Source organism: Elgaria multicarinata, chromosome 6 (genome assembly GCF_023053635.1).
Source record: "Elgaria multicarinata webbii isolate HBS135686 ecotype San Diego chromosome 6, rElgMul1.1.pri, whole genome shotgun sequence".
NCBI lineage: Eukaryota > Metazoa > Chordata > Lepidosauria > Squamata > Anguidae > Elgaria > Elgaria multicarinata.
In genome coordinates, this window is record NC_086176.1 from 36137067 (window position 1) to 36159013 (window position 21947).

Below are 21947 nucleotides of genomic sequence, written 5' to 3' on the forward strand. Positions count from 1 at the left end.
ACTAGATGAACATATTATTTCAAACCACACATAGGTGTGGGGATGTTGCCAATAGCTCTACTTGCAAACATTAGTTTCTAGCAATATTTTGAAATGACACAGTGACAATTCTTGCCAGCAAGGACTTCATGGGAGTCTTCCAAATTTATAAGTACCACCACATCGTGGTGCTCAAATAATTCTATGTTAATTGAATTAGGATCTGGCCACTTTTTATTTGTAGCCCTTGATCAAAAATAAAAAAAGTAATTGGGGAATGCTGTAATAATGTAAGGACATAATAGCAATTGCTGTCAAACTTACCCTTTCCATTTCTTTGAAGTCCTCATCTAGCTTGGTTCCTTCTGCTCCACCAACCTTCTCACTCACTTTCTGTAGAAGGAGAAAACAAAATGATAAATCCAGGGTAGGATCTAAACTACCACTTTATAGTGGTTAATAAAGGTATTGACAACTGTTGGGGCCCATGACACACTCCTTGTACCATTTTCAAATTGCTTTCAAAGTGTTATATCCGGCTTGGTGTAGATCTGGCCCAGATGAAACTGATACACCAGAGGAATTTTTCAACAAGGCTATAGTTACCATGCAGAATGATTTTCCTTGATGAACATATGTCTGTATTGATGACAATTGTCTCCATGCATAACTATTTCACCTGGAAACCAAGAAGATACCTTCCTGTCTTTTGGGCCTACTAGTCAACTGTATCAGAAGGCAAGACAAAGGAAGAAGAGAAGGTATGCTAGATGGTTGTTCTGGTAGGTGTTAATCTGGTGCTAAAAGGGTTAAATTATGCTGCATGAAGAAGGCAACTTCAGACTAAATATGGCTAATTTGATCTGGAATGGTGGGATGACCTGAGTGAGGGTTTGGGGGAGATTTACAAGAAGACCCCCTAAAAGACCCCAGACACATATCTGAAAGACACACACCAGAGTATATTCCAGACCCTTGAGCCATGGGCATGAAGATTGTGAAGTTTGATTCTATGCTAATTGATTTTATGCCAATAACTAAGACTCCAGCTAAAACTTGAAGGACTGTCTTTGAAGAAAAGGGGGGGAAACTGCAGTGGACTTTACAAGGGCTTCACAGAGCTCATTCAAGGTCACAGGGTGCCGGCAGAGGATGTGAGCAAGCCGAATGAGAGAACTGAGCATGCTCAGACGTCCACTAGGAGGAGGAAAAAGCCCTGTTTTGACATCTCATGATGTGCACCTGCTGATAAGACTGTCCTCACTCGAAGTTGGGCATGGAAAGTCATCATACTGAGCAAACATGACACTTGGGAGGAGGTGTTTGGGTGGATATGACCAAATATGTCCAAAGACGAATGTGAGTTCAAAGAAGATGTGCTAGACAGAAATACGCCAATCAAGATAATACGCCCATATGACAGCCGTGTTTTAATGAACCCCATGGGTATAACATGTGAGATATTGGGAAGGGGGAGACATCTAACGCCTGATTGGTGAATGGGTGGCCTAATCACTTATTCATACCATTTGTGATTGGAAGATGATGGTCTCATCACTCATTGGGGGCCCCACCTTTGGCCAGAACAAGTGCATAAAAGTACAAGTAGCAAAGCCTGCATGCAGATTTTTTATTTTTTCTTCGACGTCACCTCTGACTTTTGGATTAACAAAGCCCAGGATTTGGGTAACTATGAATCTCTTTATGCTTTTAGACTTTGGGACTTAGAATATTTTCTGAAGTTGGACTTGGAATTATTTCTAAGTCTTGGATTTTCTCTTTCACTCTAACTTCTGCTTTTATTCTTCACATGCCTAGAGGAACTTAGTAATGCTTCAACATAGCTTTTAGATCCAAATAATGTGCAGGAGGAAGAATAGGAAGGGTTAACTACTATGTTTTAGTATAGTCTAATGTGTTTTAGTTTAGCTTTAAACCACAAGTAGTAAACAGAAGCGGATAAGGAGTCATAACAATACAAGAAGCTCAAGTTGTTATCTTATTAGCTAAGTTTGTAATACCTGCTTTGGCAACTGCAATTCTTTTAATTAACCTTATATTTGCATTTCATTCTCTTTTCTTGTAACCACAGAGAGAGAGATTGTATACTTATATAACCACCACGCCACTTGTTTAATTTTGCAATTTTTACAATAAGTAGATTTACAATCTACTTATTTACAATCATGTCTGTGGTGATGCTTGTCAGCTGGGAGTAAATGTTTGTCTGATTAACACTGGTTAGCACTGGTTAACCACCAGGGTGTTCCGGACCCATTTGGTGTAGGTTCTGAGGTTAAAAAGGGCCAAATTTACAGTAGAGAATTAGGAATGGAGTCAGAATGCACCAGCACCCCACTGTTTGCTCTGAAAGGGCCTGATGCTTAGTGCACAGTTCAAGTGTTTTAGACATGCTCCAACTAAGTACATTCAGAACATCCACAGCTGCTCAAAGTGCCTGCTGCTGCCTCCCCTGCCTCTCTCCCCTGCACACTTCAGGGCCCACAAAACTTACCTGGAGAAGGTACAGTGGCAGCAGCACAGATGCTTGTCGCATCCATTTCCCATAAGGGCAAGGAACTGGGACTACAAGTCCCAGCATGCCCCACAGGGAATTGGTGCTATTCATGAATAGCATCGGTTTCCCATGGGGCACGTTTGGACATGTAGAGGGGCATCGTCAAGCTTATGGCTGTGTTTGGCTTTGTGAGTCACAAGCTGTGCTGGCCTAATGTAGATGCATTTTCCCAGAGATGGTTTTGAAGAACCGTAAACTCAGTCCAAGTGAGCTTCCTTGGATAACGCAGGGGACTAAAATGTATAAGATGACAGGCAACATTTGCCCTTTGTTCTGACTGATTCCTAGAATGTTCTCACTTCAGCAGTAGGGGAGGTGCAACACCATTGGCCCTTCCCATTCTGTCAAGTAATTTAAGAAGCCCGGTTGCATGTGGCAGGTACCGACGTTGGGACAGCTTCCAACCCCAGTGCTACTTCAGTTTCTCGACAGTTGACCCTGGAATAGGATGGCACTAGGGCTTCTCAAGTGAATTGGGTGGTGTGGGAATCCATGTGTGGGAATGTGTAGCCCTGCAGGTGTTACTGGACTGCACCTCCCATCAGCCCTAGCTAATGTGGCCAATGATGAGGGATGATTAGAGTTGTAGTTCCCAGAATTTCCCCAACCCTGAGTTGAAAGTAGGTCCACAGCAGTGAAAGCTGGTGGCTCTGATGCCAGTGGGGTGGTGAATCCGCTATCGGTTTCAATCAGAACCAATCAGACCCACTGTCCATTCACCATCACATCTCTTTCTCACTCTCTTGCATATACCTGCTCTCTTGCAGACGCAGATGCCTACACACTAAATAGTCTTCATCCTCCAAGGCTAATAAGTGTCAGGTAGCTACCCAAAACCAATGTGAAGTATTTCTTTCTCAAGCTTTATCTGTCCTATTGAAAGTGGAAAACCAGATGAAACAGCAATTAGGTGACAAAAGCTTTGCTTGAAAGGTGGGAATGACGAATTAAGACACTGTGTGAGAACGGATTATTACAGTGATGCCTCACTGGATGGTGCTGAGGTGAACAAAGAACGAGCCAGGCAGGACTTCTAATGGCAGGCGAGACTTCCCAGGGAGGAGGGAAAAAAGAACCCTGCAGCATCATGGAAGAGAGGAAACCAAAACCTGAATGGTATTAAACAATCTTGGAGAACAGCCAGCGAAATCAAAGTGTGATGCGATCAGCCCAGGAGCAGCACTCCCAACAGTTCCATTGATCCCCTCACTCGTTTAAATACAGATTTCTAAAATGTGTTGAATTCATTTATACTAGGAGCTGGCAACTTGTGGTCCTCCAGATGATTCGGCCAACAACTCCCATCAGTGCTAGCTAGGGGAGTTCTAGGCCAAAATAACTGCAACTGGTTTAGGTTGTAGAAAAAAGGGTGGCATACTGTCATCAGATGACATGTCAATATATTAAAGTATTTTAAAACAAAAGACGAGATGAGAGTATGGCATTTCCTGTGCCATAATTCCAGGAAGTCTAAAGCTGTTTATACACCAGCCCAATAGTCCGGGCTAGTCATGGCTGAGACTCTGTGCATCCAGATGATGCACAGGGATTCCTGGGGGCAGGGGGATGGGCACGGGTTTTCCCAGGGATAAAGGAACCCTGGGGAAAACCGGTTTTACCCATGGTCCCGGGAGCATCCTGTGGACCGGGGGCATTGTGGGTGCCCATCCCTGCTTCTTTCCTCCTCCCCTCGAGTACTGGGGGTCAGTGGCCACGCTGGGCACAACGGCCCTCTCCCCTTTCGAGACATTGTGCTACCGTCTGGACGCCCTGGGACGATCCCGGAAGCAGGTAAGTCCGGGATTACCCCCCCTCCTTCCCTCTACACCCTTAGTTGTAGAAAGGGCCTAAGTTAGGACTAAATACCCCAAATGCTAAACAGAATATTGATCAAAGGAACAGTAGTCCAAAGACTTTAACACATGAAGGTGACTCTGTAATTAATCTATCACTACTCATATGACAGAAAAGGAGATCTAATGAACCAAGGTTTCAGTTTCAAGTTCTTACCCTACTTAAGAGTATCCATCCCAGAGAGGAATTGAACTGAACATTTTTATCCTCCTTTTAATAATGTTTCCAAGATGATAAGTACCTGCAACACATTTTGTTTTGTTTTTACAATGTCGGCCCATGCGTTGTAAAATTACTGCACATCTGCTTTCTGGAAGGACACAACTTCTCAGGTTTCCTCTGTTGTCTCCCCTAGACCATTTTGGGTTTTTTTTAAACCATGCTCCTAGGAAGTTTTATACATGCACCTAAAATTTAAAATGTGAACAAGGCAAAGATGCTTGCAAAGATGTGCATCCTACGGGTATGCCTGGCAGAAAACCAGAATTGCCAGCGGCTCCCTGTTCATCATGCACTCAGTGGTATTTCCGGGATAGTTTTAAAGTAATGCGTGAAACAGTCCCCTAAAGTTAAGTTGCCCCACTTAGTTTGATAACGAAGCATATAAGTTTTGCAAAATGAATCCAACAAATAGAAACATGCATAGCTCTGCCACCAGCCATACTTGCACTAGCATAAAGGAAAGAGCAGGACACCATCGTAACAGTTCCCTGGCAAGAGTGGTGCAGCCTGTACAAAAAGTGGATGGAGTTGTGTGTTCCCCACCATCAGGAGCCACCATGGCCAAAACTGGAAATCCTTAGCTCTGTATGCAGCTGCCTCTATGTGATGAGCAGTCAGAATTACAGTTTAGAGCATCATCCTGGGCAGAGAAGTATTTTTAGGACAGCTCTGTACTGGCCCCTCCCAACCTGGTTGGAATATATATTCCTGGACAGAATATAACTAGTATCCTTTTGGGGATGAGAATTTGGCTGATCAGCAACGAACTTCCTGGCTCTAGAGTGTTTTGGTATGTTCTTTGGCTTTGGCTTTATCCATCAGCTCTGACTCCTGGTTTGGTTTATCACCAGTGACTCCCAGCTCGACCTCCTAGCTTGACCATCCACTACCCCTGCACAGTGGCTCTCCTCTGACAGACACCTGTTCCTTAGCCCTGCTATCAGTAGTTGCATGAATCCTTTAGAAGGGATAATGGTACAATTTAAGAATTATAGCTAAAGACCAAAGACAACCAAAATCAGGGCAGAATCTGGCCCAGGTTACAAGAAAGCACACAACATAAATGAAAATGTTTGAACCAAATTGCACCAGATGGTTCTACATACAAGTTCCTGCTTCCAGGACAAGCCCCTGGCTTTACAACAGATGCCATGTGCATCTTTGCACGGCACTGACAGTTGACTTGTGCAAATTGAGGTTCTGTTGTGGGTGACAAATCATGAATTGAAACAGCCTTGGAAACACAGTTGGTATGAAAAGAGGAACTAATGAAGGTGTACAAATTAGAATCCAGTTGTGGTCTTTCATGCTTTAATCAAAACATTTCCCTGCTTACACGTGAGGTCTGAGTAGTATGCTGCCATATGGATATGATCCTGTTTATATCTGTATAATAGGGTATAATAACATGGTGCAGATTCGCCCAGTGCGCTTCCATGCCCAAGTAGGGACTAGAATCTGGATCTCCTGACTCCCAGTCCAACAATATAACCACTACACCACACTGCTCCCACTTTTGTGCCAGACTTTAACCAGAGGCAGCTATCAAAGTCCACCAGTGTATGCAGACTCCATTTCTTTTTCCAGCTGTGAACTCCCAGGCTGAATCCGCAAGCCATAATACCAAAGGCATCCAATGGGTCCCTCTTAGGGATGTCAGAGAAATCCATTTGGAGGATGGAGTCTGACAGGTTTTTCTAGGTTTGTCTCCCCACTCCCACCACCAGACATTTCAGTGTCCAACTTGGTATGCAGTGAGTCAGGCCAGTTTATGGATTTTCCAGGCATTTTGTTCCCAGATCTCCCGACTCCCAGTCCAACACTCTAGCCACTACACTACACTGGGTACATGCCACAGAATTCCCAGCAACTGACATCCCTAGTCCTTCTCCATGGAGGCACTTGGCAGAAGCACCTAGTGGAGGCATGGTGGTGTAAAGGTTCAGCTCTGCCCAGACCTGGAATGGGGATCAACTCAGAGAATCAGGGAAAGTAGGACTAGCCCACAGCATCAGCAGCCCTGAGAAGCCTTGAGACTAGGGTGACCATATGAAAAGGAGGAAAAGGCTTCTGTAGCTTTAACAGTTGTATAGGAAAGGGAATTTCAGCAGGGGTCATTAGTATGCATGCAGCACCTGGTGAAATTCCTTCTTCATTACAACAGTTAAAGCTGTAGGAGCCCTGCCCTCTTGACTAGATACAAAAGAAGGCAGGGCTCCTGCAGCTTTAACTGTTATGATAAAGAGGGAATTTCACCAAGTACTCCATGCATACAAATGACACCTGCTGAAATTCCCTTTTCAATTCAACTGTTAAAGATACAGGAGCCCTGTCCTCCTTTTCACATGGTCACCCTACTTGAGACCCAGACATTCTAGATGCAAGACCAGAGATCTCCACACCAATTGCTTGGGTTCCTCGAAGGATCCTTTACTCAACATCTCCAGTCTGGGCCTATGGACTGGAAGTTCCCCATAGCTGATTGAAAGATATGCACGCACGCACACAGAACGTTTTGCTCCTATGAGAAACAGGGGTGCAAGTGGCACTCGATGTAACAAGGCAAATACCAGGGTAAGTGCTGGCACTGTAGTAACCTAACAGCTATCTTTATTTATGTATGAGGGATGTACCTGAACATGTGTCTGGAAGCAAACAAAACCCTCTTGGGAAATTGCATTGAAGTGATCCCAGCTGCCTATAAGAGAAAAATAATTAAAAGAAATAGAAGTGGAAATCTTTATCTTTGCAAAATCATGGAAGACAGGTGAGGTGCCGGATGACTGGAGGAGGGCTAACGTTGTCCCTATCTTCAAAAAGGGCAAAAAGGAGGAACCTGGGAATTACAGACCAGTCAGTCTGACATCCATCCCTGGGAAAATTCTGCAGCAGATTATAAAGAAGTCAATCTGTAAACACCCTGAAATCAATGTGGTGATCACTAGAAGCCAACATGGATTTGTCAGGAACAAGTCCTGTCAGACTAATTTGATCTCATTTTTTGATCAGGTAATCTCCCTTGTGGACTGTGGGAATGCTGTGGATGTCATATATCTTGACTTCAGTAAAGCTTTTGACAAAGTGCCCCATGATATTCTGATTAACAAACTAGCTAAAAGTGGGCTAGATGGAACAACAATTCACAGTTGGCTACAGAATCGGACTCAAAGAGTACTTATCAATGTACTTCTCAAACTGGGGAGTACTTTTGGGAGTAAAAAGAGTACTTCTCAAACTGGGGAGAGGCAACGAGTGGGGTACCGCAGGGATCAGTCCTGGACCCAGTGCTCTTCAACATTTTTATTAATGATTTGGATGAGGAGGTGCAGGGAATGCTTATCAAATTTGCAGATGACACCAAATTGGGTGGGATAGCTAATACCCTGGAAGACAGATACAAACTTCAAAGTGATCTTGATAGGCTGGAGTGCTGGGCTGAAAACAACAGAATGAAATTTAATAGGAATAAATTCCAAGTTCTACATTTAGGAAATAGAAACCAAAGGCACAGTTACAAGATGGGGGATACTTGGCTCAGCAATACTACAAACGAGAAGGATCTTGGAATTGTTGTAGATCGCAAGCTGAATATGAGCCAACAGTGCGATATGGCTGTGAGAAAGGCAAATGCTATTTTGGGCTGCATTAATAGAAGTATAGCTTCCAAATCACGTGAGGTACTGGTTCCTCTCTATTCGGCCCTGGTTAGGCCTCATCTAGGGTACTGCGTCCAGTTCAGGGCTCCTCAATTCAAGAAGGATGCAGATAAGCTGGAGCGTGTTCAGAGGAGGGCAACCAGGATGATCAGGGGTCTGGAAACAAAGCCCTATGAAGAGAGACTGAAAGAACTGGGCATGTTTAGCCTGGAGAAGAGAAGATGGAGGGGAGACATGATAGCACTCTTCAAATACTTAAAAGGTTGTCACACAGAGGAGGGCCAGGATCTCTTCTCGATCCTCCCAGAGTGCAGGACACGGAATAATGGGCTCAAGTTAAAGGAAGCCAGATTCCATCTGGACATCAGGAAAAACTTCCTGACTGTTAGAGCAGTACAACAATGGAATCAGTGTCTGGTGAGGTTGTGGGCTCTCCCACACTAGAGGCCTTCAAGAGGTAGCTGGACAACCATCTGTCAGGGATGCTTTAGGGTGGATTTCTGCATTGAGCAGGGGGTTGAACTCGATGGCCTTGTAGGCCCCTTCCAACTCTGCTATTCTATGATTCTATGAAAGGGTAGGGCACCTCAGCAGATCCCAAGGAAACTGTCCAAGGGTATGCATTGCCTCCCCGCACCCCACAACTCATGCTAGAAGATAGAGCATGTTTAATGCTTGCTTATGAACCTAGGTTATAAACTTTCAGTGACAGTTCTTTATCTCTCAGCGGTGTTTGGGATACTCTTTTGAGATCTGGCACAGTGAAAAGCTGACTTTTAAAAGGCAGTTATTGTTCCATCAGGAAATAAAAGGAAGGGCATCAAGACTATATCAACACATCTGCCTTTAGCCAAGTGTCTTTACAGCCTTCTGTTTAAGAGCCTTAAAATGGGTGATAAAGTTGATTCTTGTAAATATCTGTCATGCTGCTTTAAAACTGCTTTTAAAAATACATTTTACTAAGTATTTTATTATCCCTCTGTGCATAATGGTTTGGGCCATGTAATTAATCATCTGTATTGTATTTAAGCTATGCACTGGACTGCTTAAATACAAAATTTGCTGCCTTTTTCACCCCGCCCCTCTGCAATTTTTTTTTAAAAAAATGATTTAATTTGACCATGTATCACATGCTATTTCCAAGATTTATTAAGTACATATAACACCACATGAAGATTCATTTACTGGAGAACAGCTACATTTGATTATACAAAGATTATATTGCTGTTTATGTTAGTTAGTTAATAAATTGTAAACAAAATATTTCAAAACCTTGCATTTTTTTCTCTCTTCCCACAATTGTATGGGTCATGTTAACTTTGCCCTCTCTACAATTTTCCAGTGCTTACTTAACCATTCTTTTATTTTGGGAGTTAATGGTGTTTTTTATTTGTGCTGCTGCTAACAAGAAGGTAATTTTAGATTTGGTGTTATTTACTGAGTTATTGATAGAAACCAAGAAAATATTCATAGGGTTAAATGGGAAACAGCAGTTAATCATTGCACTGAGAGTAGGGTGACCATATGAAAAGGAGGAGAGGGCTTCTGTAGCTTTAACAGTTGTATAGGAAAGGGAATTTCAGCAGGGGTCATTTGTATGCATGCAGCACCAGGTGAAATTCCCTCTTTATTACAACAGTTAAAGCTGCAGGAGCCCTGCCCTTTTGACTAGATACAAAAGAGGGCAGGCCCCCTGCAGCTTTAACTGTTGTGATGAAGAGGGAATTTCACCAGGTGCTGTATGCATACAAATGAGACCTGCTGAAATTCCCTTTTCAATTCAACTGTTAAAGATACAGGAGCCCTGTCCTCCTTTTCACATGGTCACCCTACCCTCAACTCAGGAGAAACCTTCAGAATAGTGACACCTACAGGGACATGTGGGTGGGAGCTATTCTGAAGGCATGTAGCTTTTATTCTTTCACATTAAAAGTCTACCTTTTCAGGAAACAAATAAAGTTAATGTCCAGTTTTGATGTGGAAAACAGTGGCCCTTTCTACACCTAAGGGTTATCCTGGGAAAATGGAGAGATTGTCCCTGCCTGCTCCCGGGATCCCCTGTGTGTCACTTGGATGCACAGGGACAATCCAGGGGGAAAAGGCAGATGTAGAAAGGACCAGTGTGCCTCACACTGAAACGCTGCTCTTGAGGTCGGTGTTTTCTCAAGGTTTGAGAGGCTTTTCTCTTTTATTTATTTTTTAACTTTTTAAGAAGTTTATCTATTCCCATTTTACTCCAGTGTGCCTCAGCTGTAAGACTTTTGGAAAACACTCTTCTACAGCAATTGATACAGGATCTGGCACACAAATACTGTAGTAGCACCTCTTGACAGCATAAATAACAGGGTTTAGTCAATGTTGATCTACATGCTATGCTTTTGCTCATATTGTTTGGAACCAGGGTCTGATTCAATTTATCTGGGTCTGATCTTACATGCTTTTAAAGCAGGTTTCTTGCAGCTGTGTGGCAATTCAAGGCTGCATGATCTAGAATAGATATTCCCGTTAAGCAGGTATTAACAACAAACGCAGAGTACGTGAGCAAGAGCTGGGACCTCGTTTGGTAGCAAGGGTACTGCTGCATATTCTTCCATCTTGCCATCCCATCGCTGCGGAGTCTCTGCTGCAGAGCTATTCCTTGACATCTAAAGCTGTACGTCCATGCGGGAACAAAATGCAATGAAGGCATGGGAGGACAGAAGAGCAGCGGCGAGGAAGGGTCCAGAAGTACGGCAGATCTGCCTTGCACAAGGTCAGCAGTAGTAGCAGCAGCAGCACCACACAATCACAGGACAAATGATTCCAGCAGTGATACCTGGCATATCCTGAGAGCAAGTGAGGACCTGGGATTTCTTATTGTTGATTGAGAATATTCTCTCTCTAATATTGTGTGCATGTGTGGGTCGTCTGTTTATATGCTTGTATGTAAATTACGTACAATATTGCATTTCGGCTATTGGGCAGTATAGATATGTAATAAATGAATGAATCGATCAATGTTGCTAATTTCAGTGAATGATTCGGAATGGTTAAAAACAACAACCTAACAGTAACAGAAACATTTTAAAGTATTAGTGTTGCTTTGTTATCATTATGAAAGCATTGGCAGAATTGTTTTTCCAAAGACCTTGAGAGATGCATTTTTCTTTTTCCTTTGCCAAGTTTCTGCCCAGCAAGCTGGCTTTCACTTCCCTGATCCTCTGGCTGACAGGTTAAAATTTACTCCCTTGCTGAAAGCGATATCCCAAGAGCTGAACTTAATCGTGCTTATTACCACATACAGGAACAATTTCCCCAGCTATAGACTACTATGGAGGTTGATAAAATCAACTTTTAGTGCATGAGCTGCTCTGATAACTTTTTTTTATAGGGCAGCATATAAATAAAATATTGAATAAATAAATAATTCAGGCATAGACTATGAACCATTTGCCAACTTGAGTCTCCTCCAAACTGGGAGAATGGGCATAAAATGGCAAATGCTGGTCAATGAAAGTGGATGTAAAGTGATGCATATTGGGGCAAAAAAAAAATCCAAACGAAGTATAAGCTGATGAGATCTCAGCTAGCAATGACTGGCCAAGAAAGAGATCTTGGGGCTGTGGTGGACAGCTCAATAAAAATGTCAACCCAGTGTGCAGCAGTTGTGAAAAAGGCAAATTCCATGTTAGGCTAGGTATAATTAGAAAAGGAATTGGAAATAAAACTGCCAAGATCATACTCCCCTCATACAGATCTACGGTGCGACCACACTTTGAGTACTGTGTACAGTTATGGATATCATAGAGTTGGGGAAAAGTGCAGAAAAGAGCAACTAAACTTATCAAGGGCTGGAGCAACTCCCTTATGAGGCAAAGTTACAGCTGCTAGGATTGTTTAACTTAGAAAAAAGATGAGTAAGTAGGGTGACCATATGAAAAGGAGGACAGGGCTCCTGTATCTTTAACAGTTGCATAGAAAAGGGAATTTCAGCAGGTCTCATTTGTATATGTGGAGAACCTGGTGAAATTCCCTCTTCATCACAACAGTTAAAGTGCAGGAGCTATACTAGAGTGACCAGATTTAAAAGAGGGCAGGGCACCTGCAGCTTTAACTGTTATGATGAAGAGGGAATCTCATCAGGTTCTCTATATATACAAATGACACCTGCTGAAATTTCCTTTTCAATACAACTGTTAAAGTTACAGGAGCCCTGTCCTCCTTTTCATATGGTCACCCTATAAGGGGGGACATGATAGAGTTGTACTTTTGTGTGGTGTGGAGAAAGTATATATACAGACATCTTTCTCCCTCTCTCATAATACTAGTATCTGGGGTCATCCCATGAAGCTGATCCATGGGAGAGTTAAGAAAAAAGAAAGGAAATACTTCCACACAGCACACAGTTAAACCACGGAATTAATTTCCACAAGATGTAGTGATGACTACCAAGTTGGATGGCTTTAAAAGGGGATCGGACAAATCCATGGAGGTGGCTAAATGCTAGTACCAGTATCAGAGTCAGTACACCTATGTATAGCAGTTGCTAGAGAACATGGGTGGGAGGGTGCTGTTGCACTCTGTACTGCTTGTGGCTTTCCCATGGGCAGCTGTCTGGCTACTGTGTGAACAGAATGCTGGACCAGATGGACCTTTGGTCTGATCCAGTAGGATTCTTCTTATGCTCCTACCCAGATGAATTTTAAACCTAAGAATTTTAAGATGTTGTGATTGTTATTTTAATGTTGTATTATATTGTTGTATTTAATGTTGTTCCCTGCCTCGATCCAGAGGGAGAGGCCGGTAAGAAATATATTATTATTATTATTATTATTATTATTATTATTATTTATTATTATTATTATTATTATTATTATTATTATTTCCTAACTGGAATATGCAGATAATAATGGCCTACTTTCCAGAGCTATAAGGATCACCAAGACGTATCACACTTTTGAATCTTTTTTTATGTATTACTATTTTTAAAATATTCTGAATTGAAATTTCAAACAAGAGTGTAGGTCTTACAAAACAAGGCATAACCAACAAGCCAGAGGCTGCAAATGCAAAGAGCAGACTTCCATAACTGATGGGAATGTTACAGGGAAAACGCAAGTGCATCAGTAGAAGTGCTCAGTCCAAGTAATTGTGGGAGAGCATCAGCCTAGAATTTGAGATGAGAAGGTGGATGGTCGAGATTGGAAGATTCTTTTGTTTGCAAACGTAATAAATGGAAACCTTGTTACCATGAATATATCTTGTTTTGTTATGCCCCCGAGTCATTTGCTTTGACGTGTTCACTTTTCAGCCAGTGCAATTTGCCAAAGATCTGAATCCCTCTGGTGACATCCAGTGTCTTGCTACCATCAATCTGGCTGCTGCCAGCAGCAATATAGTAATATATTTATGGACTAAGGACACAATCATAGTTAGACAGGGGGGGAAAACCCCAGCATTCCCCAGCTACCATGGCTGGCTGGGGAATGCTGGGAGTTGTAAGAATTTTTCTATCCAAATATACATAGATAGAAAAAATTAGTGCCCTAAATTGTTAAGGAAGGCTTGAAAAAATTGCCATTGTAATACGTGGCCTCACGGTATCCTGATTGTGAGAAGACCACAATCTTTGCTTTTGCTTTTTTGCTTTTTTTTATAATTGCAATCTACTGACTATATTTAGGATGCAACTTGATGTTTCAAAGGAAGTTTCATTTGATTGATAAAGATACATAGTGTTATCTTGCACGTTGTCAGGGAGAGACCATGGCTAAGAAATATGATCAATCAAATCCTCAAGGGCAGAACAAAACAAGTGTGCCCTTAGGACCTTTGAAGATTGCATAAGGCACTCCAGAATAACCAGTCTTGGTTTTAGTAGGTGGCTATCTAAGTACTTTAAGAGCTGACTGAATCTATCTGTACAGGTATCTGAAGAAACCCTTTGTATTAGTCTTAATACACTGGTATGCTTTTTCCATCCCTGGTGTGCTTAAGGTTAGTGCAACAGCCCAATGCATGTGTGTTGTGAAGTAAACCTCACCAAGTTAACACAGGGTCAGTGCAAGTGGACTTTTCGAGCCCTTATGACAGCTAAAAGACTGATATTATTACACTGGCAAGATAAATGTTCATCTTCTTGTCAACTGCTGCCTCCTACATTGGTTTTCTGGACAACAGCTCCCACCATCCCAGCATCTGGGTGGGGATGATGGAAGTTGACACATCTGGAAGCAGTGAGCTAGGAAGGGCTGGGGTATACAGTGATATGATTCTGTTATCTGCTGCATCAATTGCTACTCAGACAATACAGAATTGTTTTTCAAAGTGAATAGTTATAATGAGAATTAAAAGACCATTAGAACCATCATTTTTGGAAAATGCCCCCCTGAAGAATAGCAACTAGAACTAATCCAAAATGTCAAATAAATTGGAGAACTGGTGCTCATGGAAGTCCCATCTGGAATTTTGTAGTCCCACCCCCTAAAAAGGTTATGGAGAACAAACTACAGGTTTGTTTAGTTATTAACCAATTGGTTCCCCACAAACACAGGTTATGAAGAAAACTCAAATCTAGCATAAGGATTAAGTTAGCTAAAGGCCACTATTATTTATACTTTCTGTATCAAAGTCACTGGTGAGACCTCTTTCGTTAAAACATGAAACTTAAAAAGAGATGGCATGCACTTCTTGGGAATGGCTAGATGAGGCGGGGGTTGAGGGAGTTGATATTGCAATTTTATGATTGCGAGATCATCCCCCTCGTCTACACACAGCGCGCGATGTCCCAGGAGGAAGAGGATGTTGCGCCCGCCATTTTGATTTTTACTCTGTACAGCACCATGTACATTGATGGTGCTATATAAATAAATAATAATAATAATAATAATGAGTGCTCGATCGAAATTATAATATATATATATTTTAAAAAACACCCTTGCACTCCCCCCCCACCCTACCCCCGATGGGCACAGAGCTCCTGAGGAGCTCCATGCCAAGTTCCCAGCTCCTCGTGTTTACTCGCGAGGAGCTGGGACAAAACTGCAGTGGTGGGCCACACTTCCCATGGTCTTGGGATCATCCCGAGACCACAGGAAAAATTGGGATGAAAGGGTAGGGCAATATCCCGGGCCAAGGGAGGGATCGTCCCTCCCTGCTCCTGGGATGCCCTGTGCGTCATGTGGACGCACAGGGACGATCCTGGGACAATCCCTGGGATATCGCCCCATCTAGCCATGCCCCTTGTTTTGCAACTGGCATCTATATTCCCAACTGTAATATGTGAGCTTCAGCTATTGGGAGGTATAAACATGTAATAAATAAATAAATAAATAAATAAATAAATAAATAAATAAATGTGATTTTCAAGAACAGTATACAAGTTAACTGAGGATCACAAAAGAGAATTCTCATGTTAATTGGAAATGAACTGGTAAAATCTTGCTCACTAATATATAATGATGAGGATGAAGATGGGGATGTAATCTGCAACTTTATTCTCTTCTAAGACTAAAATAAGGCTACTTTTAAAAACTCTTGTGACCTGTAGAGGTAATTTGCCTCTTCACAGGACTGCTTCTGTGATTCTGATAATCTTTTCTATGACTTCATTTGGATGATCCTGTAAATTGCAAGACAGATTAAAATTAGTTTGCTTCCCATGGCTCAATTAATTATATTTTAATAATAACTCTGTGTGATGCCTCATCTTTAATAAGACACAGCTTTGCAAATTAAAGGTTTAATTTCTCTTGAGCAAGCTAGCTGTCTTACTAGCATCATACTTATATTCAGCAGCCCTGACTAGCAAAGTAACATCAACAGCTGGAACATTACCGCTGTGATGATTATTCTTTTTGGTTGACGCGTCTAAAGCCAGTTGGCTTGGGTTACAATGCTAACTACAGCACGTATTGGGTTTGGACGAGAGATGTCCAGTTATAATCCCATTTCAACCTAGGCATCTGAAGCACACAACACAGGTAGTATTAACCCAAAGTTCAAAAGTATGGGTTCCACATCTCATTTTACATTGGCTTTGTATTGCATATTTTGAGTTCTCTTCACTTTTTATTTCAATAAATAATCCCAGTTTCCCATCAGAAAATGTTGCTCAAGGCGGCTAACAATAAAATCCAGATTAACAAAATCTTAAACATAGCATAAAAACAAATACATTAAAAACACAACAATAAAAAAATAAACAGCAACAGACTAACTGATATGCCAGAGGTCTACCTGAATAAAAATATAGGAAGGGACACAACCTAGTCTTCGCATAGCAAGGCATTCCAGAGCCTGGGAGCAGCCACCAAGAAGGCCATCTCCTGTGTCCTCATCAAACATGACACTTTTGTTTTACATTTGATGTGAGATTAGACCCAGTCAGGGTTGCCAAATTCCATCCTGAAGAACTGAACTTTCACTGGGATTGTGAAGCTGCTCTCCTCCTATCCATTCCGTTCCCCATTCCCAGTCATGCCCACATTCCTGTTCCTGTGCTCTGTTACATGTGCCTCAGTGTTTTGTTCCCATAGTAAGAGCTGCTCTACATCTCTGCACCAAACTAGCAGCAGCCATTGACACTGGTGTTTTACAGCAGGCCAGAAACTTATAAGCAGGGCTGGCCCAAGGCATTTTGCAGCCTCAGGTGAAGACCAAGATGGCACCCCACCTCCCATTCTACATACAAAGCCAACTGAACTGGCAGATTACTCTGTCTTCAGCAGTAAAAGCTGCAGGCTAATTTAAGGGGCTCAGAGCAGTCATGGCACACAGGTCTCTCATCCAACAGCTTGCTGCTGCCTCCAAGCATTTGCCACCTGAGGCGACTGCTTCATTCTGCCTAATGGTCGGGCTGGCCCTGCCTATCTGCACACAAGCGCTGCACACAGGGATTTTTCACGTTGGGGATGCTTCCACCAATACTTTGTGCTCAAACTTTAGGACTGCAGGCCAGATCCCAAGCTGTTAGAGTATTTTAGCAACCTCCAGAAGCTAGGGTACACTTCCTTGCTTTTAAGGGGGGGGGGGAGAGCAGAATGGTCCAAAATTTTCCCATTTGTTTCATCACTCTTCTCCAGTAACTGTTGCAGTTCAAGCTTCGGCTAACAGTTCAGCATCCCAAGATTAGGAATGTCGCAACTACTCTTCTTATACTCTTATTTTAGATCTCTTCTAGTGCAGCCATATCCAGAAGTGGTCCCAAAATAACAGGGTCTAAAAGGTCAGTGCAAAACACAAAGCTCTTGCACTCAATGCGAGATGACTACAGGCTGCTGATGTACTGTGATTCAGAGGCTCCAGCAATGTTACTTATTGCTCCCAGGCATTTACTTTACATTTCTATCATCTCAGCAGTAACGAAGGGAAGGGAACGTATGGCCTGCTTTTATGGAGGGAACAGCAATAGGAACAAAAGGTCCCACACAGAAGTCTTTGGGGCTTACAGGTTATTTATTGTTCCTATTTTATTGCATTTCTATCCCACCTTTCCTTGGGGAGCCACTCACACACTGCCAAAAAGAGATGGTACATATTGCCAAAAAAGCAAAAATGCAACTTTCTTTTAGGATTGCCAGAGTATCATATCAAATTTCATGATATCAAAACAGATTTAGAGAGCATGTATGAGAGATAAAATAGAAAACCTTATATAGTAAAAGATCCCTTGCATTTGGAAATTGCCTAGCACAGTGTTTCAAACAAAACAGAAACAGAAGTCAGATAAATAGTTGCCCTACTCTGGGTCAGATCTGGTCCACCCCGGACAAACTAGACAGCTTCCTGGGATGGCACTATTCAAAACGCAACTCTGTTTTCACTGTGGCCTTTAGGACAGAAGAGGGTAGGATTTGCATAAAATATGCAGGTGTTGATTTATGTGTAGAAATGAACATTTCGAAATTATTACCATAATTTCAATAGAACCGCAATACATGTCACCATGGTCAGGTGACCTTTGCGCCTGCTTAGTGTGCTGCTGCTTCAGGTGTTACCTGTTGATGGGTAACTTCAAGACCTAGGTCTCCTTTCTTATGGTTCTTTATCATTAAACCAGATTTGGCATGGATAGCCCTTGAAACAGAGGCCTGTCACTTGCAAAGGAAGACATGTGGCTGGCAAGCCTTTCCTTCAAAGGCAGTATACATGGTCTTTCTCCACCCCATTTTATCCTCACAGCAATTCTGTGAGGTAGTTTAGGCTGAGAGAGAGTGACTAGCCCAAAGTCACCCAGTGAGTGTCATAGCTGAGCAGGAATTTGAACTTTGCAAGAATGTGAATTTGAACCAGGCCTTGTCTGACACACTAACCTCTGCACCACCTTGGTTCTTTTACCTCATCTTATGTCTAGAGCTGTCCATCAGATCCATGACCCTTTGCCATAACATTTGTACCAGACCCCATTTTAAACTTTAACATTTGTACCAGACCCCAATTGAACCTTAACAAATGTTAAGGTCCATACGTTAGGACTGCAGGCCAGATCTCAAGCTGTTAGAGCAACCTCCAGAAGCTCAGATTCACTACTTGCTTTTGGGGGGGCGGGAAGAGCAGAATGGTCAAAAATTTCCCCATTAGTTTCATCACGATTCTCCAGTAACATTTGTACCAGACCCCAATCTGAACACCCTTGAGATGGTAGCGGTGCCACCCGGTGAAGCTGTAAATATTTGCCACGCAGCGGAGCTGATCTCATGAAGGGTCCCCATGTGCTCCACTTCCTATATGGCTTCTGTTGTGGAACATTTCACAGGGTTTGTTGTTTACTTTCCCATTAATTTCTCTGCATGCATGTTTTTAAAAAATCATAAGCTGTGCTCTGAAAGGGCAGAATTGGTCCAATCAGAGCAGAACATGCAATGATCTGCCAAAAAGTTTCAATTATCCAAAGAAGTGTTTAATAAAGCTCCTACTTCAATCACTTTATATCATGTTTTTCAATTTACGAGTGTTTGAAACCCACACAGAGAGAGATTTTTCTAACAGCAAAATGGCCATTGAGTCTTGCTTGTTTTCCTCTCTCATGTGGAGACCTGTGACTTGAGTTAATTTGCTATGAAAGGATAGCAGCGGTGGTGGACAGAAATAAGAATGCAACTTTCTTTTAGGATTGCCAGAATATCATATCAAATTTCATGATATCAAAACAGATTTAGAGAGCATGTATGAGAGAGAAAATAAAAAACCTTATATAGTAAAAGATCCCTTGCATTTGGAAATTGCCTAGCACAGTGTTTCAAACAAAACAGAAACAGAAGTCAGATAAATAGTTGCCCTATTCTGGGCCAGATCTGGTCCACCCCAGACAAACTAGACAGCTTCCTGGGATGGCACTATTCAAAATGCAACTCTGTTTTCACGGCGGCCTTTAGGCAAACAGTTCCTTCCTGGCCTCAGTTCACTATCTGCAATATATGGATAATAATACTGACCTACTATGTAGGATGCTTCTAAGAATGACAAGGAGATAACGTGTGTGAAGTGATCTGCATACTCTAAATCACTATATACATTCTAAGCACTGGGTTTTATCCAATATTAGTCCTACTTAGAGTAGTCCCATAGAAATGAATGGGACCTAAGGCCATGGCTAGACCTGCCGATATCCCAGGGATCACCCCTGTGCGTTCACATGATGCACAGGGGATCCCAGGAGCGGGGAGGGATGATATCGGCTTACCCTTTTTTCGCGGTTTTTCCATGGTCTCAGGATGATCGTGTGTGGCTGGGCGTCACGGTTTGTCATGGGGATTTTTCTTTTTTTTAAAAAAAAAAACCGTACTTTTTTTCACTTGAGTGCTTGTGCGCTCCGTCTCCTTTTTAAAAATGGTAGGTGCGACGTCCTCTTCCTCCTAGGATGTCGCGCACTGTGTGTAGACAAAGGGGAGATCTCGCAATAGCCATATCACAAGATCCTCCCTCCTCCGTCACACTAGACCTGGTAGGTCTAGCCATGGCCTAAGATAGACTAACGTTGGATACAAACCATAAAGCCTATGCTGGAAACAGGTTATACATCTGGACTCTTGTATTGTTTCCAGTATGGCTGGCTGACCTCCCACATAAATTGTGAGGGTGCCCTGACATCCCCTGCAACATGGCACTTTCAGTGCAGGGGTTCTTGTGCCCTGCGTAGTATGGCAAAAATCCTTGCAACAGTATATTGGCTTAATGTGACAGAAAACTGGGGAAACACCTGCTTTGCTTGCCCAGATAAAGTATTTCAGGATGGTCAGATGAAGTGTTTTCTGCTGTTACAATATAACAAGCTTCCTCTGCAGATAACTGAGAGTTATATAAACTTAGCTCTCAGGGCATCACTGTAATGACATAGTGAAACTATTTCCATGGCAGATTACAGCACCTAATCAATGGGTTTCTCCACAGCAAATATTTTCACATAAGGTAAGTGCCCATTACAGTCCCTTTTCGGCGGGGATGCTGTTTTTTCCCAATTACATGAGTCAATCTTCCCAGTGGTGAAAAGATTTCCAAATAACCTTCTATTATTCCTCTCCATTGGGAGCTCCAGCACAATACACGACCCAAGAATCAATTGGGAGAATCCCATGGATGCAGCAGCCTTAAGTTTCTTAGAGGGATGCATATATATGATTGTCCGTTCCAAAATGGTATTATAAAGGTGAGGTTTTAAAACTTTTCAGAACTAGGACCGGCCTCTAATTTCAAATTGCACCATGGGATCCACTTCACATTTCTTACCATATGCCTCTCTCTCTCTCTCTCTCATTAGGATGGACAGGGCTCTGATATCTATACTCAGAGAAACAATATTTTTTTGCAGTTGCAGTTGTCATGTAACAAGGCCACACTTATCGAAATACGTTGTCACAGCCTTACTGTGCTAACAAGTATCAGGGGAGGGATTCATGCTTTGGTCATGGGTTGCACTGACAATCCCCTAATGTTAACAAATTCAGTGTTTCTTTTAGAAACAATGAAAACAAATTGACCACAAACTGAAGTCTCAGATAAGTGCCATTAGAACTAGTAATCTCCTAAATCAATTCTCACCAATCTGATCCTTTCTACCTTCATCCCCCAATCAACTGGCAAAATTCCAATCCCCGTCATTCCATGTTCCCTTCAACTCATCATTCTCATTTACAGTAATGCTCTATAGCCAAGCAATTTCTTCCCTTCTTCCCTCCAACACCACCCTCAAACTAGAAAATCCTATTACAGGCCACTTTAAAAAATGTTTTTAATTGCTCTTAATTGGTCACATGTTTCTTCTCTTGTTCTGGATAGATCCAGGCACCCTTTCACACAATTTAATGTAAGTACATTGAATACACATTCACTTATACATCCATATAGTGAGTATCAAGTACATGTGTTACAAAGGCTCAGTTCAGACAATACATTTCTCAACGGTGGTTTTAGAACTCCACGGTGGAGTTTTTACACTAACGTTGAGAAATATGTTGTCTGGTAGGAAAACTCCATGCAATGGTGGAGGGTTTTTTTTAGAAAACACTCCATGCAGAATATCCATGCTGTGCAAAGAAGAGTTCCTGCACAATAGTTGTGTTGTGTGTTATGCTCTGTGGAGTTTTCCATTGTGTTGAATTGACTTTTCCCACTGGCTACAGAGTTCTCTGGCAAGAGCGGTGAAAGGAGGGAGTGTCACTCTAGGAGAGCCACCGGGATTG

The 21947-nt window shown here is 42.3% G+C and overlaps 1 protein-coding gene across 1 annotated transcript in view; it reads right to left on the reverse strand.

Moving 5' to 3' along the window:
* The window catches only part of SH3GL2 (SH3 domain containing GRB2 like 2, endophilin A1), a 120330-nt gene that overhangs the window by 27930 nt on the left and 70453 nt on the right, over positions 1–21947 (reverse strand). The window contains exon 2 of the mRNA XM_063129232.1: positions 304–372. Coding sequence (XP_062985302.1) covers positions 304–372 — 69 coding nt within the window. The remainder of the gene's footprint in view (positions 1–303; positions 373–21947) is intronic.